This window comes from Colletotrichum chrysophilum (genome assembly GCF_026319265.1).
Source record: "Colletotrichum chrysophilum strain AFK26 chromosome Unknown scaffold_46, whole genome shotgun sequence".
NCBI classification, from domain to species: Eukaryota; Fungi; Ascomycota; class Sordariomycetes; order Glomerellales; family Glomerellaceae; genus Colletotrichum; species Colletotrichum chrysophilum.
Window position 1 is genome coordinate 1 of NW_026517333.1, and position 22,303 is coordinate 22,303.

At 53.7% G+C, this 22,303-nt stretch overlaps 8 protein-coding genes across 8 annotated transcripts; 5 read left to right on the plus strand and 3 right to left on the minus strand.

The window, feature by feature from the left end:
- Positions 1 to 1,082: 1,082 nt before the first annotated feature.
- On the plus strand, positions 1,083 to 2,678 carry COL26b_006275 (uncharacterized protein; the record flags this gene model as incomplete). The annotated part of the gene is made up of 4 exons (XM_053179098.1): positions 1,083 to 1,499; positions 1,582 to 2,019; positions 2,073 to 2,295; positions 2,365 to 2,678. The coding sequence occupies 4 exons, from the start codon at positions 1,083 to 1,085 to the stop codon at positions 2,676 to 2,678; spliced, it is 1,392 nt and encodes a 463-aa protein (XP_053036855.1).
- Positions 2,679 to 3,585: 907 nt separating this feature from the next.
- Positions 3,586 to 3,931, minus strand: COL26b_006276 (uncharacterized protein; the record flags this gene model as incomplete). Its single annotated transcript, XM_053179099.1, has 2 exons — positions 3,586 to 3,657; positions 3,749 to 3,931. 2 exons carry the CDS (start codon positions 3,929 to 3,931, stop codon positions 3,586 to 3,588), a joined length of 255 nt encoding a protein of 84 aa, XP_053036856.1.
- A 3,532-nt stretch (positions 3,932 to 7,463) lies between these two features.
- On the plus strand, positions 7,464 to 8,093 carry COL26b_006277 (uncharacterized protein; the record flags this gene model as incomplete). Its single annotated transcript, XM_053179100.1, has 2 exons — positions 7,464 to 7,854; positions 7,912 to 8,093. 2 exons carry the CDS (start codon positions 7,464 to 7,466, stop codon positions 8,091 to 8,093), a joined length of 573 nt encoding a protein of 190 aa, XP_053036857.1.
- A 126-nt stretch (positions 8,094 to 8,219) lies between these two features.
- On the minus strand, positions 8,220 to 9,626 carry COL26b_006278 (uncharacterized protein; the record flags this gene model as incomplete). Its single annotated transcript, XM_053179101.1, has 1 exon — positions 8,220 to 9,626. The coding sequence occupies one exon, from the start codon at positions 9,624 to 9,626 to the stop codon at positions 8,220 to 8,222; it is 1,407 nt and encodes a 468-aa protein (XP_053036858.1).
- Positions 9,627 to 10,264: 638 nt separating this feature from the next.
- Positions 10,265 to 11,677, plus strand: COL26b_006279 (uncharacterized protein; the record flags this gene model as incomplete). Its single annotated transcript, XM_053179102.1, has 2 exons — positions 10,265 to 10,712; positions 10,770 to 11,677. The coding sequence occupies 2 exons, from the start codon at positions 10,265 to 10,267 to the stop codon at positions 11,675 to 11,677; spliced, it is 1,356 nt and encodes a 451-aa protein (XP_053036859.1).
- A 131-nt stretch (positions 11,678 to 11,808) lies between these two features.
- Positions 11,809 to 13,802, minus strand: COL26b_006280 (uncharacterized protein; the record flags this gene model as incomplete). The annotated part of the gene is made up of 8 exons (XM_053179103.1): positions 11,809 to 11,988; positions 12,049 to 12,195; positions 12,262 to 12,552; positions 12,607 to 12,721; positions 12,784 to 13,196; positions 13,263 to 13,342; positions 13,400 to 13,635; positions 13,699 to 13,802. The coding sequence occupies 8 exons, from the start codon at positions 13,800 to 13,802 to the stop codon at positions 11,809 to 11,811; spliced, it is 1,566 nt and encodes a 521-aa protein (XP_053036860.1).
- A 1,405-nt stretch (positions 13,803 to 15,207) lies between these two features.
- COL26b_006281 (uncharacterized protein) lies at positions 15,208 to 16,433 on the plus strand (the record flags this gene model as incomplete). The annotated part of the gene is made up of 4 exons (XM_053179104.1): positions 15,208 to 15,331; positions 15,397 to 15,650; positions 15,703 to 15,792; positions 15,834 to 16,433. 4 exons carry the CDS (start codon positions 15,208 to 15,210, stop codon positions 16,431 to 16,433), a joined length of 1,068 nt encoding a protein of 355 aa, XP_053036861.1.
- A 4,279-nt stretch (positions 16,434 to 20,712) lies between these two features.
- Positions 20,713 to 22,188, plus strand: COL26b_006282 (uncharacterized protein; the record flags this gene model as incomplete). Its single annotated transcript, XM_053179105.1, has 3 exons — positions 20,713 to 20,935; positions 20,992 to 21,240; positions 21,290 to 22,188. The coding sequence occupies 3 exons, from the start codon at positions 20,713 to 20,715 to the stop codon at positions 22,186 to 22,188; spliced, it is 1,371 nt and encodes a 456-aa protein (XP_053036862.1).
- Positions 22,189 to 22,303: the final 115 nt, after the last annotated feature.

The window sequence follows — 22,303 nt, forward strand, 5'->3', positions numbered from 1 at the left end:
GATCACCTTAGCCTCTGAAGACCTGATCTACTACAAGCCTACGACCTACGACCCAGACCACGACCTCAGTGTACTGTTACTACGTGTCAATCCCCAGCTTCTGTTAGCAGACCCTACTGTCGGATAGCTGACCGTAACAATATACTTTATAGGTTAGCTATAGAGGTTACGCTATAACCCTCTAGTTATATATTTCCCCGTTAGAGTTATGTAGTAGTTAATAAGGTGCGCCTCTAGGCAGTAAACTGCGAAGAAGAAAAGTTAGAAGGGAAGAAAGATTATTATAGGCAGTGCGGGTCAGCGACTCAGCGAAGCCTGGCACGTCGGAGTTCAAGAAAGGTGTTGACGGCCTGTCATTTAGCTCTGAGACAACTGCAGACGCAACTCGGAGTCGACGCTTTGCACTGGTGTCAACGTCCAATCTAATCTCCAAAGACTTTATTACTAAACATCTGGGAAAGGAAACTTTCGCCTCTGTGAGGACCATCTGGAAGACAAGGAGAACACGAAGTCGGCATGGCTCGGTATACTTGGACCGACTGCCGTGACCAGGCGACTCCACAGACCACCAGCGAGAAAGCACACCTTATCTGGGAGGCTTGTCGTCAGACGATAAATAGCTGTTGGTCCGACTTAAGTTTAACAGAGGGTCATGAGATCTTATCGTTGATATTGAACTGCCGCAGATGTTTATCGTCGTCTCTGCGGGCCGTTCAGACTAGCTCACTGACTCGGTAGATCGGCAACAAAAGCTTAGCCAAAGCTTGAATCGTGTCCCAGGCACTGTCCATGCTCCAGAGACCTCTCCTTCCTTTTCGGGCAGGAGACTATTCTTTCCCCCCAGCGCTTATCAATAACACGAGCAACGGAGAAATTGAGAATTCGGCTATTCGGCCAACATCAAATGGGTCCATGTAGTGGAACTGTGATCGCGAATTCCTGTGTACGAACGCGCACTTAAGGGATGGGTATAAAATCATGGCGCCTGGTCGCCAAGCCATAGAGCATCTTGCGGAGATGACTGCACAAGGTGTATAGACTCGCAAGACTTTATTCATTTTCACCAACCTCTTACGCTCATTATGAAGTCCGTTGCCGCTATCGCATCGGCGGCAAGCCTAATTGGCTCCGCTGCGGCCGCATCCCGCGTGCCTCTCCAGTTCGACATCGCCGAGGTCGACTTGTCGTCTCTGCAGAAGCGCAGCGTCAACAGCGAGCCGTTGGAAGTGTCTCCTCACGTCCTCCAGCTGAACAGAGTTGCTGGTACCTCCCCTGCTCAGACATGGATTCAGTCCATTCGAAACGGACCTAGTGCGAACGGTCTGTACAAGACAGGTCATGTCACCAACATGACCGACTTGAATGGCTTCGAGTACATCGCCAGCATTGGCTTTGGCGATGAGACGCTGCAAGTAATCGTTGACTCTGGATCCAGCGATACGTGGGCTGTGCAGAAGGACTTTATTTGCCAAGACTCCGACGGCACGAGATTGAACGATGTGAGTAATGCATTTTGGTAGAGCACCCGACGCAGGGGCGAATTTGCATTGAGACGATCTGACTTGGAACCGTGGTGAGCAGACATCATTGTGCGACTTCGGGCCCACGTACAACGGTACCTTCCAGCATGGCTCCATTCCCGGCGTGCACTTCAACATCACCTACGGTGACGGCGAATTCGCCACAGGGCTGATGGGCTACCAGGACATCACCCTAGCTGGTCTTGAGGTGCCCCACCAAGAGGTCGCCTTGGTGAACAAGTCTTACTGGAACGGCGACAACGTCGCCAGCGGTTTACTCGGCCTCGCCTATGATCTGCTCACCAGCGAATATGACGACGCCACTGGTGCGTCTAAGCCTTACGACTCTATCTTCACCACCATGTCCAAGAAGGGCATCGTCAAGCCCGATCTCTTCAGCATGGCCATGGACAGCAAGTCTCAGACTGGTCAATTGGCTTTCGGCGGTTTGCCTCCTGTCAAGACCAAGGGCGAGTTCATTAGCACGCCCATCCGAATGGTGAGTTGTCCAAGTAGTTGACGAGCGGAAAGGTGACGCTGATTTGAAACTAGATCGCCCTCTCCTCCCGCATGCCCAAGGCGAAGACCGAGTATTCTTTTTACACTATCCTTCCCGACGGCTACGTCATCAAGAATGTGACCATGGCTCCTACTACCAACGAGACCCTGGCTTCGAGCAAGTGGAATACCGCGGTTTCCAAGCCTGCTGGTTTTCACAACAGCACTACTCCTACCATCGTCGACAGTGGCACTACTCTGATGTACGTGCCTTCTGGTAAGTGATCAAGTGACCTTTTGATGTCCTAGCTCTAGTGAACGACGGTTGGCTCACCCATGTATCCAGACATCTCCGATGCTTTCGCAGCTGCGATTCCCGGTTCTTTGTACAACTTCTTCTCAGGCGCGTACTACGCTCCTTGCAACGCTACGGTGCCAGACTTCGGAGTTGTGATCAATGGGCACACCTTCTACGCCGACAAGGTCGACCTGATCCAGACCAGCGACCCCGTCGACAATGGCGATGGCACCTTTGTCTGTCTGCTTGGAGTCAGCGACGGCGGCGAGGGACCTTACATCTTGGGTGACACCATGATGAACGGCTTGGTGACCGTATTTGACGTCGGAGCCGGTATGATGCGCTTCGCTAGCCGCGAGTAAGCTGGAGACAGCAAATGAGAACGCACATGCGGTCCAGCCTTTAATACTACAGTTCGCAAGTGCTGGTGCGCATGACTTATGGAAGCTTTTATATAGTAATTGTACATATTGAAGTTAAAGCAATGAGATAGTGAATTGGGAACATTAGTAGTACATATTAGGAAATACACAACATGTAAATTCCAAAGAGAGGTGCTGTGAAACATACCATTCGTTTGGTGCTGGGTATTCCCTAACCGGCAGCGCAGCATACTAATCAAAGAAGTCAAGCCTGGGGGGCAGGCTTGGCTCTTTGACTGAATTTTCACCGAAACCTTGCTTGACTTGACATACTTGATCCAATTTGACTACTGTTACCTATTCGGGAAGTCAGTGAAGCCCTCACGATGTCTCGATGGGTCTTGAACTCACATTCTACGGTGTTTTGATGTCATCCTACCCTCCGTTAACCCTTCCGCTTGAAGTAATGCCCACCGACGGCAACGCTGCTTCCTCGAACCAACCGTTCTAGTCATTGTTATTCAAGTACGCTTGTCTTGGTTGCCTCCTGCTCTTGATAAGACCTCTTGGGCGCATTACAGGAACCAAGTTACGTGACTAGCCTTACAGCAATATCGCCCTGCCTAATGTTTTTCAATGTTCGAGGCAGAGCAGCCTCCTAGCTGATCTTCTAAGGACCTGGCGAGAAGGATGGCTCTGCAATATCACATGCAGACGCAGTAGTAACCGTGGCTGCATGACCTCTGATGTGCATTCGTACCTGCTCTTGGGCAAAAGATTCTACAGTCCCTCAAGTTTCAAGGCATGCTTGATGAAATATTTCAAATTTTCAAATTGACTGTTGTCAAAGCCCGTAGACATTGCGAGCGTCTTATTAACATGAATTGAAGTCCCGACCCTCGAAGCCTTAGATCTCCACACATCCAGGGAAACCGCTTCCAGTTCCCGCACCCTGTCTGTCGCAGCAGTTCTGGTAGGTCTGTTGCCTCGTTAGCAAAAGTAATTCCTTTCCTGGCGCAAGGGGCCTTGAAAGGTCTCCGCGTCAAGGTTTGCGTTTGAGTTTGACGTACACCAGGGTCAGGACCATTGTAGCTGCAGCAAAGGAACCATTCTCCCCAGACGAGCTCGTGGGGGAAGGGGGCAGAAGTGCCGTTGTTGTAGGGTTCGCAGTTGGGGGATTGGCGCTCAACGACCGCGGCAGCGCTCGTGCCCACAATGAGGGGAAGAGCAACGGCGATGATGGAGAACTTCATTTTTGTTCCTGTGAATTTGAGATGACTGAGCAGAATGAAGGATGTTGAGACGAATGATTCGGAGGTGACGAAAGTTGCTTCGAAGACTGGAAATATGTTCGTCTTATAAACGCAAAGCACATGGCCTGGGTTGTCTTGGCTCAGGGGTTGTCATCATTACGGATGAACACTGTAAGGCGGTAAAGGCGGGGGATAGCCCACTCGCCCGCGCGCTGTGTCGAATGATTTGACGCGATCACCTCGGTCGGCTCGGTTGTTACTTTTTAAGTTGACCAACTTTTCGGTTTGCTTTTCACTTTAATTGCCTAGATATTAGCCAAGATGTTATCGATGTGGCTAAGCGAAGTGTTGATCCTTGCACAGCCTGACAGGACAACTAACGATCAGCGTCTAGGTGACACTCTTGGCCAGACTTCCAATCCGCACGTAGAGTAATATGAGTTCCAAAATTTTACTCTGTCCATTCAAGCCTGACATTTTGGTGCAATTGCAACTCGCCGCAACATACAGAGCCTCCGATTGGGGTCGAAGAATGCGACGGAACGCTGTAACTCTGCGATTGCTTGAAAGAGAAACAGTGAAGGCCGCCAAGGCGGCTTTATGAGATGCCCAGTCTGATTGCATCATAGCTAAACTCGATTGCAACTTCATATCTTGAATATCTGAAAATGAATGCCCATTCCTTGTGACAGTCGGGGCAACAATTCACCCGTGTTCACATCTGCACGGAGGACTCCAGTGCCTGATATAGAAGGCGGAACGTCCCACGGCGCCGTGTGACAGAATTCGCGGGGGGCCAAGGACCAGCCATACAAGCGATGGGGCCCTGGGCGGGAATATCACCCCGATTGGGGAAGGATCTGAGACGAGCCATCACGGACACACAAGGATGGCTTGTTACCCAAGCAATAACACAATACCCAAATGTAGGAATGCACTTGTAGTTATTGAAGTTTTGAGACTAGGTACACAATAAGCTTTGAGCCGACTTTTAGGTTCCTCCCACATTCGGCTGATATTGGACGGAGAGCAAAGAAGAAAATGGAACTATTGGACCTGGTAAGAAGATCAAGCGAGCACGCGCGCAGAGCATCCACTCTGCCGTGTCCCGATGCACGTTAAGTATTGCTCCAAGCCTTTCAATCATTCGTCTAAGATGAAGTTACAATGTAGCTGACGCATGTAGTCTAACCATGGAAAAGTGCATCTTGACAGGTTATGTGCATGATCCCGGGTCTGTTTCCCTGCATTCCGACGTCTTGCCAATGATCTCGTTAAGAAGCACTCAGGACATCAAATCTAAGCGGGGTTGAAGTTGATGGCGTTCTTGCCGCTGTTGGAACAGCACGAAGACATGTAGGAAATAGCCGCAGAGTCAGAAGTTGTGCAGCACTAAACTTCTAGTTAGCTATGTTCCTGTTCAGATAATGAAACCAGCGGAGAACGAACAAATGTTCCAGGGCCATCGTGATAGGTCGTTCCATGGGGAGACTGACAGCAGCTCTGGGTGAGTGCGTCATGACGAGCTCCTGGGGCGTGAACGTCCTGGCAAACGCCAGCGTAGAAGCTTCCCTTGCAGTCGGCAATAGACGCAAGCGAGCCGGCCGCGAATGCGCTGTGATCGAGAGGTAAGCGCGAGTCGGCAGATGAATCATGTCTGAATACTTACGCGATAAGGACAAAGATGTGTTGGGAAAGCATTTTTAAGACGTGCCAATGCCAATAGTTGATCGGATGAACACCTGGCTAGTTGAGATAAGGTTTGAATGGTTGAATTTGTGGTTGTGTGTGAGATAGTGACATCAGTTGGAGCTGCGACACTACGACTCTTTTATATTCTAGCGTCACCTCTCTTACCTCGCACGGAATGCGAGAAGAACGAGATACTGACTCAATCTGCAATTTAAATCCTACCCGTATCAGAAAAAGGTTTGGACTAATTGAAGCATTCAAAGTTCACCGCCTTCACGAAACCCGAGGAAGTCGGGACAGTCGGGTTGATAACACGATATGGTCTGTGGATTTCCAGATTTCAAGAAAGCGTGACATTCAAGTTTTCAGACGTGCTGACATGACGTCCGTGTTGGTGCTGCCATTATTCTTTTCAGCTCTTGAATCCGGCCGAGTTAATTATGACCTGACATGTTAGAGAATGGATCTCTTATTTCTTCTGTGCTAGTTACAGAGATTGCGTTCTTGCGAATTGACGTATTCTCTGTATTACTGTGACGGTGGTCCTCGTCGTCTCTACCTTTACAATCGCTGTTACTACTGTTATTCGCACGGGCTGCCATTGCCTCTACTACTGTTGTCCTCGTTCGGAGTAATCTGAGTAGACAGCAAACGAAGCCGCACAGGCACAAGAAAATTCGCAAGCCTCAACGGTTTAATCCGCTAGATTAGATAGTAAAAAGTTGAATATGTATGCCGTTCGTTGCATATGTGTAAATGGTTTGCAAACGACCCTGGGCTAATGTGTTCGTCCAAAGATACAGGAACTGCATCACAACATGGAGATGCTACGTTGGTCACTCAACCCAACGACTCACATTAACTTGGTTCAGTAACCATAACGGTGCGTTTTGAGATACGTTGTTTACTTCATCACATCCCAACTTGTCTGCCTAGTCCATGACGTTCGCCAAAGTGAAATGTGACTAGCCTCCACTTTGTGAGAATCCGGGGCAAGCCGCCTCATTCAACAAAATAGATCTGCATCACATGTAACTCCTAAAACCTTATTACGGACTTCAACTCACTAAAAAAAGAAAAAGGAAAAAACATCGGATCTTGCAGCCCATCGGCTCTACTCCGAAAGTTCCCCACATCGACGGCTGCGACAATGCCGGCCGCAGGACCCGGCGCGGGGTATGCTCCACCGTGCTAGACTACTCCGTCAGGGAGCACCGTCTCGCAACAGCGTTTCCTTTTTCAGCCTCAAATTTTTCTCTGTGTTCTTTCATACTGTTTTCATTGCAATTTCTCAACATGGACGAAGACGACGAGTTGCCTACGGTGCAGAAGGCCGCTGTCATTCGACACCCAGGACCGAACGCCAGCATCGTTGTCCAGCACAATGTGCCTGTCGGAACTCCCGGGCCTCATGAGGTTCTTGTGCGCATCAGTGCCACTGGTGTTTGGTACATCTTCTCACGATCATCATGTGGATTGTTAACGACTGACTGGAACTCTGTATAGCGGATCGGAGACTCGAGCTTTTCGGGGTTGGGGTGTTTACGACCCCATCGTAGGCCATGAGGGCGTTGGGAGAATCGTCAAACTGGGCCCCGGTGTTTCTGAAGAATTTCTAGGTCAAAAGGTCGGGGTGAAATGGCTTTACAGTGCCTGTGGCACCTGCTCGGCCTGCGTTCGCGGACACCAGAACAACTGCCCGAAGCAGCTCAACACCGGCAAACATCGCCCCGGAACCCTACAGCAATATGTCGTGGCTGATTCAAGATATGTCACGAAAATCCCCGACGGGTTGCCCGATGCTGAAGTTGCGCCCTTACTGTGTGCCGGCTTGACCATGATGGGCGCTGTCTCGAAGTTGGAAGGCGACCTTTCTTCTGGCGATTGGGTCGTTATCCAAGGGGCAGCGGGCGGCCTGGGGCATCTGGGTGTGCAAATTGCCTCGCGAATGAGAGGTTACCGAGTCATTGCGGTTGACTCAAGTGGTCACGATCAGTTTTGCCGTGACAACGGAGCCGAAGTATTCATCGATTACACGAGGGAAGAGGTTGACAAAAAGGTCATGGAGTTGACAGGGGAGGGAGCCCACGCCGTTCTCGTGGTGCCTGAGTCGGAAGACGCTTACATCACGGCACCCAAATTGGTCAGGTCCATGGGAACAATTGTGTGCGTCGGGTTGCCTCGTAACGATTTCGATATTCCCATACCAGTCACCTTGTGTGCCCTCAAGGGTATGTCTCCACTACATTCTGACTGGTACTCAAGCTAACTTGACTGCTCTACCACAGCTCTGAATGTCAAAGGCGCCATGGTCGGGACCGAGAAGGAGATGTCTGAGCTATTGAGGGAGGCTGCCAAAGGTCGCATTCGAGCGTCCGTCGAATACTTCCATATTAATGACACGGAGGAAATCGTAGGGCAGTTGATGAACCAGGAGATGTATGGAAGGGCTGTTATCACTGGCATTTGATAGATGTAAACAAGCCAAGGCACAAGACAGGCAGATCTGTTTGCCAAGCTCCTGGTATCATAAACAGACTTATTTCACTGAAGCCAACTTCCGCCTCTGATAAGAATATCTATTATGAATGTAGTTCTAGTAGTCTTTCGCTGTTGAACCAAACAGATGAACCCCAGTCTCCAACACCTCGATCTCATCACCGACCTCAACATACAGCCCCGCCCTCTGCTCCTTGGCTTCCTCTAGGTCCTGGTCCTCCGGTACGCAATGCATACCGATGTACCCCAGCGCAGACGGGTTCCCCGTCTCGACCGTTCGGTGTTCTATCAAAGTCGCGCTCGGCTGCGGCTTGCCCTTCTTCTTCCCCTCAACTGGTTTGTCTGCTTCAAAGGTCCCCGTCTCAAGATTGACATTCGGCATCGTGCACCGTGACGTACGGCAAACAACCGACAATTTTGGCGCAACCTCCGCCCTTTTGTCATCTGAAACGGCCTTTGGTAAGATTCGATAGCGTTTCCAATACTCTTCGGCAAAGGCTGGGGCACCCGTTATCCAGATGTTCGCGCGGAAGCGTACTGCGTCCAAGGGCTGGTTTTCTGGTGGTAACAGTGCAGAGACGGCATGCACTGAGGAGAGGGAGTTGAGGTTGACGGGTTGTTGGTCCGTATAGCCGTGAACTGAAGGTGTTCCGATGGACTTTAGCGGTGCGAGGTTTCTGTCGCAACGGGTCAAGGTATCCGGAGTGCATCGCATTAGCGTCAGGCCGCGCTTCTCCGGGATTTGGAGGTATTTCTTTAGCTTGGGTAGTGCGGCTGCGACGGATGGGATGTCGCCCAGATCCAGTCCGCTAGCCTCACGAGCGTGGATGCCGAACTTTTTGATCCTGATGTTAAGCTTTTCCACTTCTGTCGGCGTAGGTTGAAGAGGTGCAATCAAGAAGACCTCCGGCACGGTGGAAGGATCCCAGGTATGAAGAAGTGTCTCCAATTTTTGAGTCCAAGATGGAGGATCTGGGTCTCTAAATGACAGCACAACGCAGCCGCCGGCCTGCACGAGAGGGTCGCTGGGATCACTATCCTTGTGAGGAAGCCATATCTCCGTGTTGATGTGGCACATGCTAGGTTTAGTACGTTGACTGATGAACTTCCATGTTATCGAGCCATTGTCTGGGTCGACGACTTCGGTGGAAATGGCGAAGCATCTGTCGTACAGAAATCCGGTCTTGGTGAGCAATGCGCGGTTGACCTCAATGAAGCCGCATGACTTCACAGGGTGGATGTAGAGAGACTTGATGCGGATGGGCCCGTTGGTTTCTGTGTCCTCCGGAGCGGCGTATTTGGCGTCGAACTGATCCGTCATGTTGCCTGTTGATACGCCGAGTTTCCGGAGATGACGGAGCTCTCTCCGTACCCTGTTGATGTTGCCATTTTGAAGAACAGCAGTTGCTGTTAAGGCCAATAGGAAGACGAGACCAAGAACCAGCTTCAAGATTGGCGAGGCTCCCAATTGACCAACAAGGCCACTGAGCAGACTGACAAGCATCTTTTGACTGGTCTTCAACTTGAATGTTGGTAAGGACCCAATGAGAGATGCTACTCTGCAAAAGACCTCTGTGATGCGCTTTCGGTCGGAAGTTGATAGAGTTGCCGATTCTCGGATGTCGTCATATCGCGGAAAGACTCCCGCCAATCATTCGGCATCCCCCAGGACACGTCCCCACCAAAGGTCAATTCAAGGCGCGATTGACGTTGCCGATGCGCGTTGAGCCGAAGCCGAGGCCGGGGACCAATTTTAAGGCGAAACTTTCCCAATTCGACTCGAAGATGTTGGTCAAAGGAAGGACACACTCAACGATTGGTAGGATGGATCTCTTTGTTGTAGTTTTGGGCCATTAGCGGGTCTGGCCAATTGTCCCTCTCTAGTTCATTTCCAACTTCAGCGGGACATGTCATTGTAGGGCGTGTTACCAAATCAAAACATGAGCGAACGAAGAGTTTGAGCCGACAGGTTGGGGGCTGACTGAGAGACATTAATCGGAGAGGGGGTGAATTATTTGATGACCCTATGATTGAAATAAAAGCGATTGACTTTCGGGTTTGATATAATGACCCTTGGGTTCTTGGCTGCTCAGCATTGTGCTGTGTGATGTTTTGTATCTTGACTACATCCCACTTCCAGCTATGGCATCGCGATCTTCAACTTCAAGGCCCACGCCCGACCCAGAGCTCGCAACTCAAAATGGCTATGTTACCCAAGAACGAGAACAGCACGAGAAGTCTGAACAACCACCTAGTGTGACAACCGACGCGGTACTGGCACCTTCAGAGCATGACTATCCAGAAGGAGGACTTCGAGCTTGGTCCGTCGTCCTAGGTTCCTGGTTTGCCTCCTTTTCAGCCCTCGGCATATCCAACACCATCGCAACGCTCCATGCCTACGTCGGCACGCATCAACTCGCCGGCTACAGCGAGGGCACCATCGGATGGATCTTCTCGACGTACATGTTTCTAGTCTTCTTCTGCGGCATCTACGTCGGGCCCCTCTTCGACAAGTACGGGCCCAAATGGCTCATCCTAGCTGGCACCATCGGCGTAGTAGCCGCGCAGATGCTGTTGAGTTTCTCGACAAGTTCGTTCATCCCCCTGAACTTACGTCTTCACTGTATCCGCTAAACTTACATACTAGAATACTGGCAATTCATGCTCGTCTTCGGCGTTCTCAACGGCTGCAGCGCGTCATTCCTCTTCACGCCTTCGTTCGCTGCCATCGGCCACTGGTTCTACCACCGCAGGGGACTGGCAACAGGTATCGCGTCGACAGGCGGTTGCTTCGGTGGAATCGTGTATCCCATCATCCTGCGTTACCTCTTTAAGCGTGGAGGATGGGGCTGGGCTATTCGGACCATCGGGTTCATCGTGCTCGTCTGTTGCGGCACGGCTACCCTCCTCATCGACACGCGTCTGCCTCCCACCCCTAATGCGTCGCCTCATCCAGACCTGCGAATCTTGCGTGAACCAGCCGTCGCGATGACGACCATCGGTCTCTTCCTCTTCGAGTGGTCCCTTTTTATACCCCTCACCTACATCTCAAGCTATGCAATCAGCAAAGGCTTCGACACCGACTTCGCATACCAGATCCCGACGATCCTCAACGCAGGCAGTGTAGTAGGTCGTGTGCTAGCCGGCTGGTGGGGAGATTACGCCGGGCCCTTCAACTCGCATATGGCAGCGCTGTTCCTGAGCTGCGTTGCGTGCCTGGCAATCTGGCTACCTGCTGGCTCTTCCATGGCGGGCATACTGGTCTTCGTGATTCTATTTGGGTTTGCTAGCGGTAATAACATTAGCATCAGCCCCGTCTGCATCGGACGGCTGTGCAAGACGGAGAACTATGGCCGCTACTACGCGACGTCGTACACGGCCGCCTCTTTCTCTTGTTTGTTCGGGGTGCCTATAGCAGGAGAGATTATTGCGGCGCAGGGAGGAAGCTACCAGGCCTTGATCGTTTTCACTGGCGTCATGTATGCCGCTTCAGTTGTAGCCTTTGCAGCGGTGAAGATTATGCGAGTAGGGTGGAAGCCGCTAGCTATCTTTTAGTCTTGTCATCTTCAAGAAAAATCTCCTCATATCATGTTGATTGACCATTATCTCTTCCGTGCTGGTTTCGAGTAGCGCTGGTGAGAAGTATTCGCTGTTCTTCAATGCATGGTCCATTTGAGCCATAGTCCTTACCGATTGACGGCGTCTCCTCGCTCAGTATCCTCCAATTGCTCAACAACCTTGGCGTCAGCCTTTCCTCCCTCTAGCACAGCAAGATCATGACTGAGACCATCCGTCTGGAACTTGTGGAACTGCCAGGCGGGGATATTGGCTTCGAAAAGCTGGTCAATTTCTTCCAGATTCCGGCCCTGTTACATCGTCAGCTGTTAACCTCATGAGATCCAAGTCTGCCCGGACACTGAACTAACCTTAAGCTCAGGCATACAGAACCATGCCCAAATCGACGTGAAGAAGGCGAAGCCACCCCAGATGTAGCCCAGCCCGGCGCCAATTTCGGCGAGGAGGTACGGGGTCACGAAGACCACGATGAACCCGACGACAACATTGAGCGCTGTCTAAGGATCAAGTCAGTTCCCATCTCCCTAAAAGTCACGAGTAGTCAATTAAAATGGAGAACTTACCGACAAAGCCATCGTCTTCTCTCGCAGAGTCTGGGTCCCCACCTCCGCGGCGGTGATGTACGCACCCGGACCCAGCGTCATGTGGAGGATACACGTATACAGCTGCATGCCCGCGACGATGCCGTTGCTCTCGTGGACGTTGGGGCTGGCCTTGCGACCGAGCGCGCCGATGGCGATCAGGAACGCGCCCTGGGACCAGCCGCCCTGGAAGACGAGAGTGCGGCGGCCGAACATGTCGAGGAAGACCATGGCCATCATGGCTGTGACTACGGAGGTTGCGTTGTTGACGACCTATGATTGAAAATTAGTGATAATACGGACTTGACGTGGGTGAGGCGGGCTTACAGCATAGACGAAGGCCTTGTCTGCTAAGCCAACAGATCTGTAAAATGTCGGGCCGTAGGAGCTCGAGAAGGTCACTCCAGTAAGCTGCTGAAGAGCCATGATGGAGCACGCGATCCTGTTTCCCTCAGCAATTAGGCCGGATCTTCCAGAGTAGAGGACACGGATCATGCAACTCACCCAGTCCTCCTCTTATTCTTCTCACTAAACAGATCCCTCCAAGGCCCCTTCTCCCGCTTGCCGATCTGGCCCTCGTCCCGCATGGCCGCAATCTCCATCTCAGGCCTGCCGTTATCCACATCCTCTTGCCTCCTGACCTTCCTCAGGACGGTAATGGCCTCGTCCGATCGATCGTTGAAGACGAGCCACCGGGGCGAGTTGGGCGTGAACCACAGCCCGCACATGATGAGCACGGCAGGAAGAGCCTGGATCGCCGTCGCGATCTGCCAGCCTGAGCTGTCTGTCCGGCGGGACATGGACTCGTTGACGATGCCGGCGATGAGGGAGCCGAAGGTCAGGCATAGCTGGATTGAGCCGACGAAGAAGCCGCGCAGGGGGGCGGGGGCGATTTCGGATTGGTATGTCGGGACGACCTGGTAGTGATACATGTCAGAAATCGAGGCGCGGTTGAGCTACTCTTTGGACTTTTGCCAGCTTACGTTCTCGACCAGGCCGACGGCCGTGTACACCAGAAACCGGCCCGTGACGAACTGCGCGGCGTGGTTACTCGTAACCTGGACTTCACCCCCTCGTCAGCATCTCTCTCTGACCACTCCCAAGCGTAAGTGAAACTCACTGATGGCTCCCACAATCTGCACCAAACACGTCACCCCCATCGCCCTCCTATGCCCGATCCTCTCAATAATAGGCCCCACGACCACCGTCCCCGTGAACTTCCCCAGTAACGGCAGACTGTTCATCAAGCTCGCCGTGCGGCTTGGGAGATAGTACGCCTTCTTGGTCGCGCTGTAAGAGCCGAACTTGTTCATGAAGGGCGTCATGGCCTGCACTCCGCCGAAGGAGGCGCCGTCGCTAGTTGCAAGCACATATCAGACCTTGACATCAGGAGATGAGGGAGCATCCAGAGAAACTCACTAGCCGAAGAAGACGCTCCCCATGGCGTAGATGAGACAGTAGAGCATCAGGCGGGGAGTGGCGTTGGCGAAGGCCGCCTTGCCTGCAAAGATGCCGCGGCCCATCTTTGATGATTGAGTCAACGTGAATTGGGCGGTTTGTGGAGGACCAGGATTGAATATCGAAACTTTTTCAGATTTCACTGTGATTTCTGGGAGGCAACGTCTTTTGAGCCATCAAAACAACCGGCTACCAACCCACGCAGCCGAGCTTTAAAGAATGGGCCGATGACCGGAAGCCCAGCGACAGACCGTTTTCCGCCTTTCACCACTCTCCCCCGCAGTAGAGAACTTGGGGTTTGGGGGTGGGTTCTGTGGGGGAGCGAGAGCATGGAAGCGAGGATAATCTGACCGATATTCCTGCCAACTTCCTCAACCCGGGGATATAGACGGGGGCAATGGCATGTCGGGACTTGCCTGACGCGACGAAGACTACTGCAGACTTGGACATCTGCGCTGTCAACTTCTGTATGTACCATGCCTCCGGAGCCAGGTAAGAGGCCGGTGGCTTGTGGGGGATCGACCTCGGGTTTCCTCAGCCAGAATCATCATCCAGAGCCACCGTTTACCAGAGCCACCGTTTACCAGGCAACACATCCGATCGGCAACGCCTTCACCCACAGAGATCGCGAGCAGACCCCCCGAGAGACCGACGGAATCCACTGCCCAGCAAAAGTTTCCGAATATGTTCAGCAAAGGAAGACTTTGAATCGCAGTAGCGGAGCTTCAGTTAGTTGGGACCCATAACGAATCCTTCGTCGGAGTCTCCCCGCTTCAGCTGTTGGCTGCGTCGCTTGACGGCGCTTCGTATTGCCCAAACAGGCGATCGCCGTTAGTAATCCCAGAACCCAACCCAGTTCTTTGGTAACCAAATCTCATCAAACAGTTACTTCTGAAGCCTGTCACTTATGGTGAACCTCAAGCGTGATCTCAGAATCCGGTGTTGCCCCGGTTCTCCGCGTGCAAAATCCGGGATGCGGGGTCGGGCCCGCTTGTGCCCCTCCTCCGGCGAATGCTCAAGATCGCCCGTGGGCCAAGCGCGGGATCAGAATCTGTAGGAATGGCAATCAAAAGAAGAGCAGAGGCAGGATCCATAGAGAGCAGCGCCGGCATGTTGCTCAAGCATTGGCTGCATAGTCGATGGATGTGAGTCAAACGAGGGTGGATAAACATTCATCATCGCAGCGTATGACGCCAGTCCTCCCGCTGCGTCAGATGCGAGGGGAACAGGGAACTCTAATAGGGAATCGCACGCGCCCGACCTCGGCCACCTCTCCGCGGCGATGCCATCGCTTCTGAGTCAACCTTGAGGTACACTTCCACCAGTAAGTTATCTACGCAAAATGCGACGATTCAGGTGCCAGCAAAAGCCGACACCAGTTTGGGTGCCATTGCTGTCGAGCGTCCTCGTTGCTCTCATCACTCGATGATCGCCTCATTCCTGAACCTCTTTCGTGCGCCACGCCCAATCATGTCGCAGCCTGAGACATACGACATTGTAGTCTACGGCTCAACATCCGGCGCCGTCGCGACGGCCATTCAAGCCTCACGGCTCGGGAGGTCAGTCGCGTTGGTCTCACCGCAGGAACACATCGGTACCGAAACCTTCTTCACACGAGACTTCGCGCGTTGTACTGCGTTGTACTGACGATGTCGCCAGGTGGCATCCAGATTAATGGCCTCGGCGCCACAGATATCGACAACCAGGCCGAGTTCCAGAACAGCACTACGCTGGGCGGGCTGAATCTCGAGCTTCACCAGAGGATTAGTCGTCACTATGGCCGTCTGGACAGGCTGAACGAGGTTGTTGAGAAGAAGCTCAAGGATCCTGATGTCTGGAGGTTTGAGGCTAGGGTTGCGGAGCAGGTGATCAAGGACTGGTTGGCTGAGAACCCGTCGACTACCGTCATCAACGTGAGCTCCTGGTGAAGCGCTTCCATCAAGAGTGCTTGCTGATAGGCATCAGTCGAGGCTCGTCGAGAAAGATGCCGTTGAGAAGGATGGAACGACTATTCGGGCGATCCGTCTCGAGAATGGCCAGACGATAGCCGGAAAGGTAGGGTCACCCTCAGATGCTGAATGTCGCCCTTCTCACAGACCCAGATCTTCGTCGAGGCAAGCTATGAGGGCGACCTTCTCGCCGCCGCCTCGATATCATGGACCCACGGCCGCGAATCCTCGGCGACGTACAGCGAATCCCTGGCCGGCGTCCGCGCGGAGACGCTCTACCGCCAAATCGACGTCGACATCGACCCGTACATCACACCCGGGGACTCCTCCAGCGGCCTGCTCTACGGCATCTCCCCGGAAGCCTTTGGCAACCCCGGCGACGGAGATTTGCATCTTCAATCGTACTCGTACCGCATGCCGCTAACCGACGACCCAGAAAACCGCGTGCCCTTCACCGAGCCAGAGGGGTATGATCCTGCATGGTATGAATTGCACAGACGGTTCTTGAAGGCTGGAGGGGAGATGTATGTGCCAAAGAAGAGGTTGCCAGGAGAAAAGACGGACTTGATCGGAAGCGAGGGGGCATTATCGACGGACTTGCTTGGTATGAACGACGAGTGGCCTGTGGCAGGGTATGAAGGGCGAAAGAGAATACTGAAGGACACAGCGGACTTCACGAAGGGATTCTTTTGGTTCTTGGCGACGGACGAGTCAGTCCCGGTAGGTTTGGCTGTCCTCCTGAAGTAATGGTGCTAACGGCAGCAGGAACCGATTCGCAAAGAGTGGTCGCGGTTTGGATACTGCCGCGATGAGTTCCATGACAATGGGCACTTCCCACACGAGCTCTATGTGCGAGACGCCAGGCGAATGATATCAGACTACATCGTCACGGAAGCGACGGCTTCTCAGAACGGTGCGCCGGAGGTTCCAGACCCGGTCGCCGTAGCGTACTGGCCGACAGATACGCATAGCGTGCGGCGCATACTCCGGGACGGGCGGGTCCACAACGAAGGCTTCATCTTCAAGGACGGACACCATTGGCGGCCCTTCGGTATCGCTTACCGTGCGATGGTGCCGCGGAGGGAGGAGGCGGGCAATTTCGTCAGTGTTAATTGTCCCAGCTCGTCGCACGTCGGATATGGTGAGTGTTGCATCCTTGGTGATTTGTGAATCCGTGGTGAAACTTGGCTGACGGGTGGTTAGGGGCTGTGAGGCTGGAACATCAGTTTTACGCGCTTGGCCAGGCTTGTGCCAACGCGTGTGACATCGCTTTGGAGAAGGACGCCTTGGTGCAGGATGTGCCGTATGGGCCCCTGAGAGAGAGGCTATTGAAGCAGGGAGTTGTTTTGGATGCCTCTACCGTTGGCGTCCCGTCGTTCGGTGACGAATGAGGCAGTCTGAAGAATTGGCATCGAGACAATGCCGAACCAGCTGGAATATTGCCGTCAATGAGGCTTATTCGGGGCTCAGAGGTATTGGATCTAGTTAGTCTGGAGCCTGATTTGTATCATGATACAATTCGACCGTTACGCTACACCAGCCGATGGCTGGTGGCTGATTCAACCGTGTCTTCAGTGGTGGGGTGCGCATTATTGCGGACTTTTCGCTTTCGCAAACGAGTATCGACAGACGTGACAGCTCCGTAGGGCTGAACACCGATGGATTCTAGGAAGAATGCTGCAAGTGAACAAAGCCTGAAAGGAATCATCCGACTTTGCCTCTGGATTACCTTGGCGCTTACTGCTTGGGCGCATGGCATTCCTTTTGGCCCAGGCAGCCGAGGCGGGTTGGCGGGAAGGATGCGGTAGCACGACCAATCAATTGCAGAAAGATTGAACACGCTTTGGCACGAATAGATGCAGCGGGCAGTTGGGGTTGGCCAAATCTATCTCTGGCAAGTTGGCAGGGATATCAAGGCAGATCTTGAACTCTGTGTCGGCAACCGCGTTTCCTCAGATAGAGTTGCCTGCTATCCGCAGGAACAGGACTCCATGACTTGTCTTCCGATGATGTGAAGCATGTGGCAGTGTTACTGAGCGGCAAGCAGCCAACCATTGGAATAGATACTGGAGTCGAGTGGTGTTCCATTGATCACGATTATGTCAGGATGCGAGAGCAAAGTCAAGGCAAGGACAGCGGTGAGCCCAATGCTGAGAGGTGACGACCTCGCCTCTCGAGCCGTAGCTCGTCCCCGCGACGTGACTCGAAGCGTGCATGAGGAGCAGCGTGGCCATGATTCGAAAACCGCCTCCTTGACTGACTAAAATCTCAGCTGGCTGCGAAAATGCGGCTCGGTGAACATTTGCGTCGGAGCTGAGCTTGCAGGTATCCATCCGGGCACATGTGTAGTTCAGGGCTGAGAACAGAAGTCTCGCAGATTGCGCCCGAAGCAGGTGAGCGCGGAAGCTAAGCGTTGGAACAGGGCGGATTTTGGGTTAAATGGCAGGCAGCAGGCTGACGGCTCAGTCATTAATCCACTCAGCAGGTATCCACACGGGAAAAGATGCATAATTTCGTCAGCTGCGGACCCCGAAAACTCCAGAAGGCTGGAAAGATTCCCTGTTTGGACGTCACGGTGCCAGATCAGCGAGACGGGGCGGTAACGGTGGCTCGAGCTGGGAAATTCGGCAACTACTTCCCCACCACTGGGCCCAGATCTGCAATCCTGCGCATCCACAGGGGAACCCAATGGCTGCTGTTTGTCACTGGGAGTCGGGAATCACGCGGTGCGCGGTAGTGAACACGGTCGACAGCCGAAATCAAGTGGAATGGGAGCCTGCGAAAATTCCAATCCGCGAGCCGATGCCAAGGGTCCGGGACGGTGTCGGGGATGGCAAAGATCAATAGCGCAGGCAGACCCGGAGAGATATTCCTTCTTTTTCAGCGTCATCGATTCTTTTGGTCCTTGGGGACTGGGCGGCAGCGCTAGTCAGAGACATGCCTGGTCTTGGGACGAACGAAGCCTCCCCGACTCGCGGCGGCAACTCCAATGGAATCCGGTCTGACAATGACAGAATGGTTGCTTTCTAGCCGCACACAATCCGGGAATGCCGTCGGACGATGGTTCGCCATGGCAGCTAGAGCAGAGCGGTCGACAGATTCATACGTCAAGACTTCCAACCGGCCGAGGCGGAAAGTCGGAGACTAAGGCCAAGTGCCCAGTTGCCATGGCTGCCGTTGCGTCCCGTTCGAGACAGGATGCCAAGACCCCTCCAAATTCTCACCAGCATGGGCCCAGCGGCGAGAGATGAGTTGATGGGCGCGAACGGGCTCCTTCCTGTCCCTCGTTAGAACGGGCAGCAAACAGGGTCGCCACAAAAGGGCAGCGAGACAGCGAAGCCTCTTGGCCGTTGCGAAAGGCCACCACGTCTGGTCAGGTCTGAGATGGAGGGCGATAGTCGTCGTAATGCACTTGCCGTGTGGTCCAGTCAGGATGCGGCTGGGCGAGAGGAGGTGGACTGTTTGGCGACCACAGGTGCATTCAATTCCGCCGACAGCCAATGGTGTTTGGTGACTCTGGCTCTGACCGACTCGACCGTCTGATGAGAACGGGAGTGACAACAGCTCAGCGACTCAAGGATGTGCAGTGCATCACCCCAGGCTGAGAGGGGGCCCCGGGTGCCAGCACCAACTGTGCCGAATGGCCGCTGCCTATGACTTGGGAGGCTGTGCACGGCCGTCGCTTCCGACGCCACGTTTGGCCTCTGTGTTGGCGACGGTAGTTCCTCATCTCGGGCGCCGCTTCGATCCTTCTCGTCCGTCGGTCGTTTTGGCTGCTGGGGGATTGAAGGATTCCATTTGTGAAATACCCTGTATTGTTCTATGAAAGAAAAGCGGCAGTGGCGCGAAGGGTAGACTCGGCGTTGGTTGATGGAGGAATTCGAGTCAAAGAAACGGGTAGCTTCGCGGAAAGCTTGACGGGAAGAAGATGCTGACAAAAGACATTCCTTTGGGCAGAGCGGAAAATAGCTTGCGTGTGTCTCAGTCGGGAGGCGCAATTCCCCAGCCTCCAATCACGGGCTGGCTGCTCAACCAAGGCCGTCAGCTCCCGTCTGCTGCGCTGCGACGACACAAACGAGTGTCAGCATTGGGCTTGGTGATGTTGATCGACTGGAGCTGAGGGCCCAGAGACAGAGAAAAGGCCCGGGAGTGGCTGCAGGTCACGCACCGCGTTGCTGGCAGGAGAAGCAGGTCCCCGCAGTTCCCAGGGACGGGCCAATCGAATTGCACCCGCGGCAGGTGGCTGCTGTGTTTGCATGGTCCATGCTTGCTGAGACAGAGGGAAAGTTCGATGAGCTCAGCCTCAGGGAGGTTCCTTCCCTCCAATGCGCGGGACCTTCGTGCCTTCCCTCTCCTGCTTGTCTGCTGGGCACAGCATGCACAGCGAGCGCAGCCACACTAGAGATGCTGATGTGAAGCGATTCGGTGAATGCCCGCCTCCCCACTGCCTGCCTGCTTGCTCTGCCCACCCTGCCCCGGTACGTTCCATTAGCGAAGGAAGGAGGGAAGGAAGGTACCTGCCTGCGGGCTGCCTTCCTGAGGTGCCATTACACTACGGATACCCAGATTTCCATGGATTCCCCATATGCTAAATCAGCGAGTGAGGTCACTCGTCTTTTCCCCTTTGGTGCTGCAGGTGAGCATTTGGAGCTGCAGGGCGCCTAGACATTTGCTCCACGCATTTTTCTTGGCCTGGTCACTCTCGACCACCAAGTCCACCTCGCTGTTCGCTTCGGATTGACGCTACGAGCCTGGGCGTCCACTTCGCCAAGGCAACACTCAGGCCGGCTGCTTAAAAAGCATTACTATCCCACTCTTTTTCCTTGGACACCCCCAGTCGCTTGCCTCCTCCGTCCCCCGATCTCAATTTTGGGATCCCCTATCGAGCTTCGCTTTTGATTTCTAGATTTTGCATCTATTTCTCAAGAGCAGCATAGCATCGCGTCCCTGATCTCTGTGGTTACACATCTCCAGCGCGCACCTTCGAACCGGCCCGATCTCGAGAATCTCCGACACCCGCATCACTATGGTTGCCCGTTACGCCTCGATCGCCGCTGCCCTCGCGGCAGGCGCAACCGCCCTCTCGGTTCCCCGCGACGAGTCCAGCTCCGGTTCGACTCCCGGCGTCCTCTCGTTGCCCGTGTACCAGGATATCAGACTGCACCCGCTTGAGAAGCTTCGGAGGAGAGCCGTTTCGGACACGGATGTTCCAGTTATTAACGTTACCTCGACGACGTACTTGATTGAGCGTAGGTGGAACCGGACCATCGTCCGAATTGTCGCATCCAGCTAACATGCGCAACAGTGGACATTGGAACTCCGGGCCAGGATACCAAGGTCGCCCTTGACACTGGCTCCTCGGAGCTGTGGGTGAACCCCAACTGCCAGAAGGCCGGCAGCACCCAGCAGGCTCAGTCGTGCCGCGCCAACGGTCAATACGATCCCGACAACTCCAGAACCTCGGTTGTCTACCAGAACACCGGCCGCATCAAGTACGGCAAGGGAGAAGTCGCGCTGCAATATGTCGCCGATAACATCACTCTGCCTGGCAGTGGTATGTCTCAAAATACTCATGAGCCTCACCAACAACTAACAAATCCCAGACATCGACCTTTCTCAGGTCATCTTCGGCTATGCTACCGACAGTGTCGACCTTAACAGGGGTATTCTCGGTCTCAGCTTCGGAGAGAACAAGAACAACACCGGCTACCCTACCGTTGTGGAGGAGATGAAGGCTCAGAACGTTATCGAGTCCTTGACTATGGGTATTGCGCTCGGAACCAAGGATGAGCCCACCGGCAGCGGTCTCATCTCCTTCGGCGGTGTCGACACCAAGAAGTTCAGTGGCAACTTGCACTCCGCCCCCATCCTGGGCCCCCAGAACGGCGAGAGCTTGTGGAGATACTGGGTCCAGCTCGACAGCATCGCGCTGAGCAAGTCTGGCAGCAGCAAGACGACCTACTCCAACTCGCAGTTCCCCGTCTTCTTCGACACCGGTGCTACGCTCAGCTACTTCCCCTCGGCTGTCGTCGACTCCCTTGGTTCGGATCTCGGTGGTCGCCTCGACTCATCTGTCAATATGTACGTCGTTCCGTGCGGCACCTCGGGTACGATCGACTTCACCTTTGGCGGCTTCACCCTCCAGGTGCCTATTTCCGAGTTCATTTGGGAGGTTTCTGACAACGCCTGTGTCCTCGGAGCCGACAAGGCCAGCGATGGCTCTTACCTTCTGGGTGACTCATTCCTGCGCTCAGCATACGTCGTTTTCGACCAGGAGACGCCTGCCCTGCACTTTGCTCCCTACGTCAACTGCGGCACCAACCTGCAGAAGATTCCCCTTGGCGCCAACGCCGCGGCCAAGTTCAGTGGAGAGTGCACAGCCAGCAACAGCAGCAGTGGCAGTGGCAACAGCAAGAACGCAGCCGGCCGTGCCTCGGTCAGCAGCCTCTGGCCTGTGGCTGGCGCGCTGATGGCTGTGCAGGTCTTCATGTCTTTCCTTTAAGCATAATGTAATTCAACGGCTGGCTTTTCATGCATGAGTTTGGAGTTGGGGTTGGACAAACAAACAGGGTTTGCATCAGCAATAGAGACGACGATTTGGGCCTCCTGTACATGGC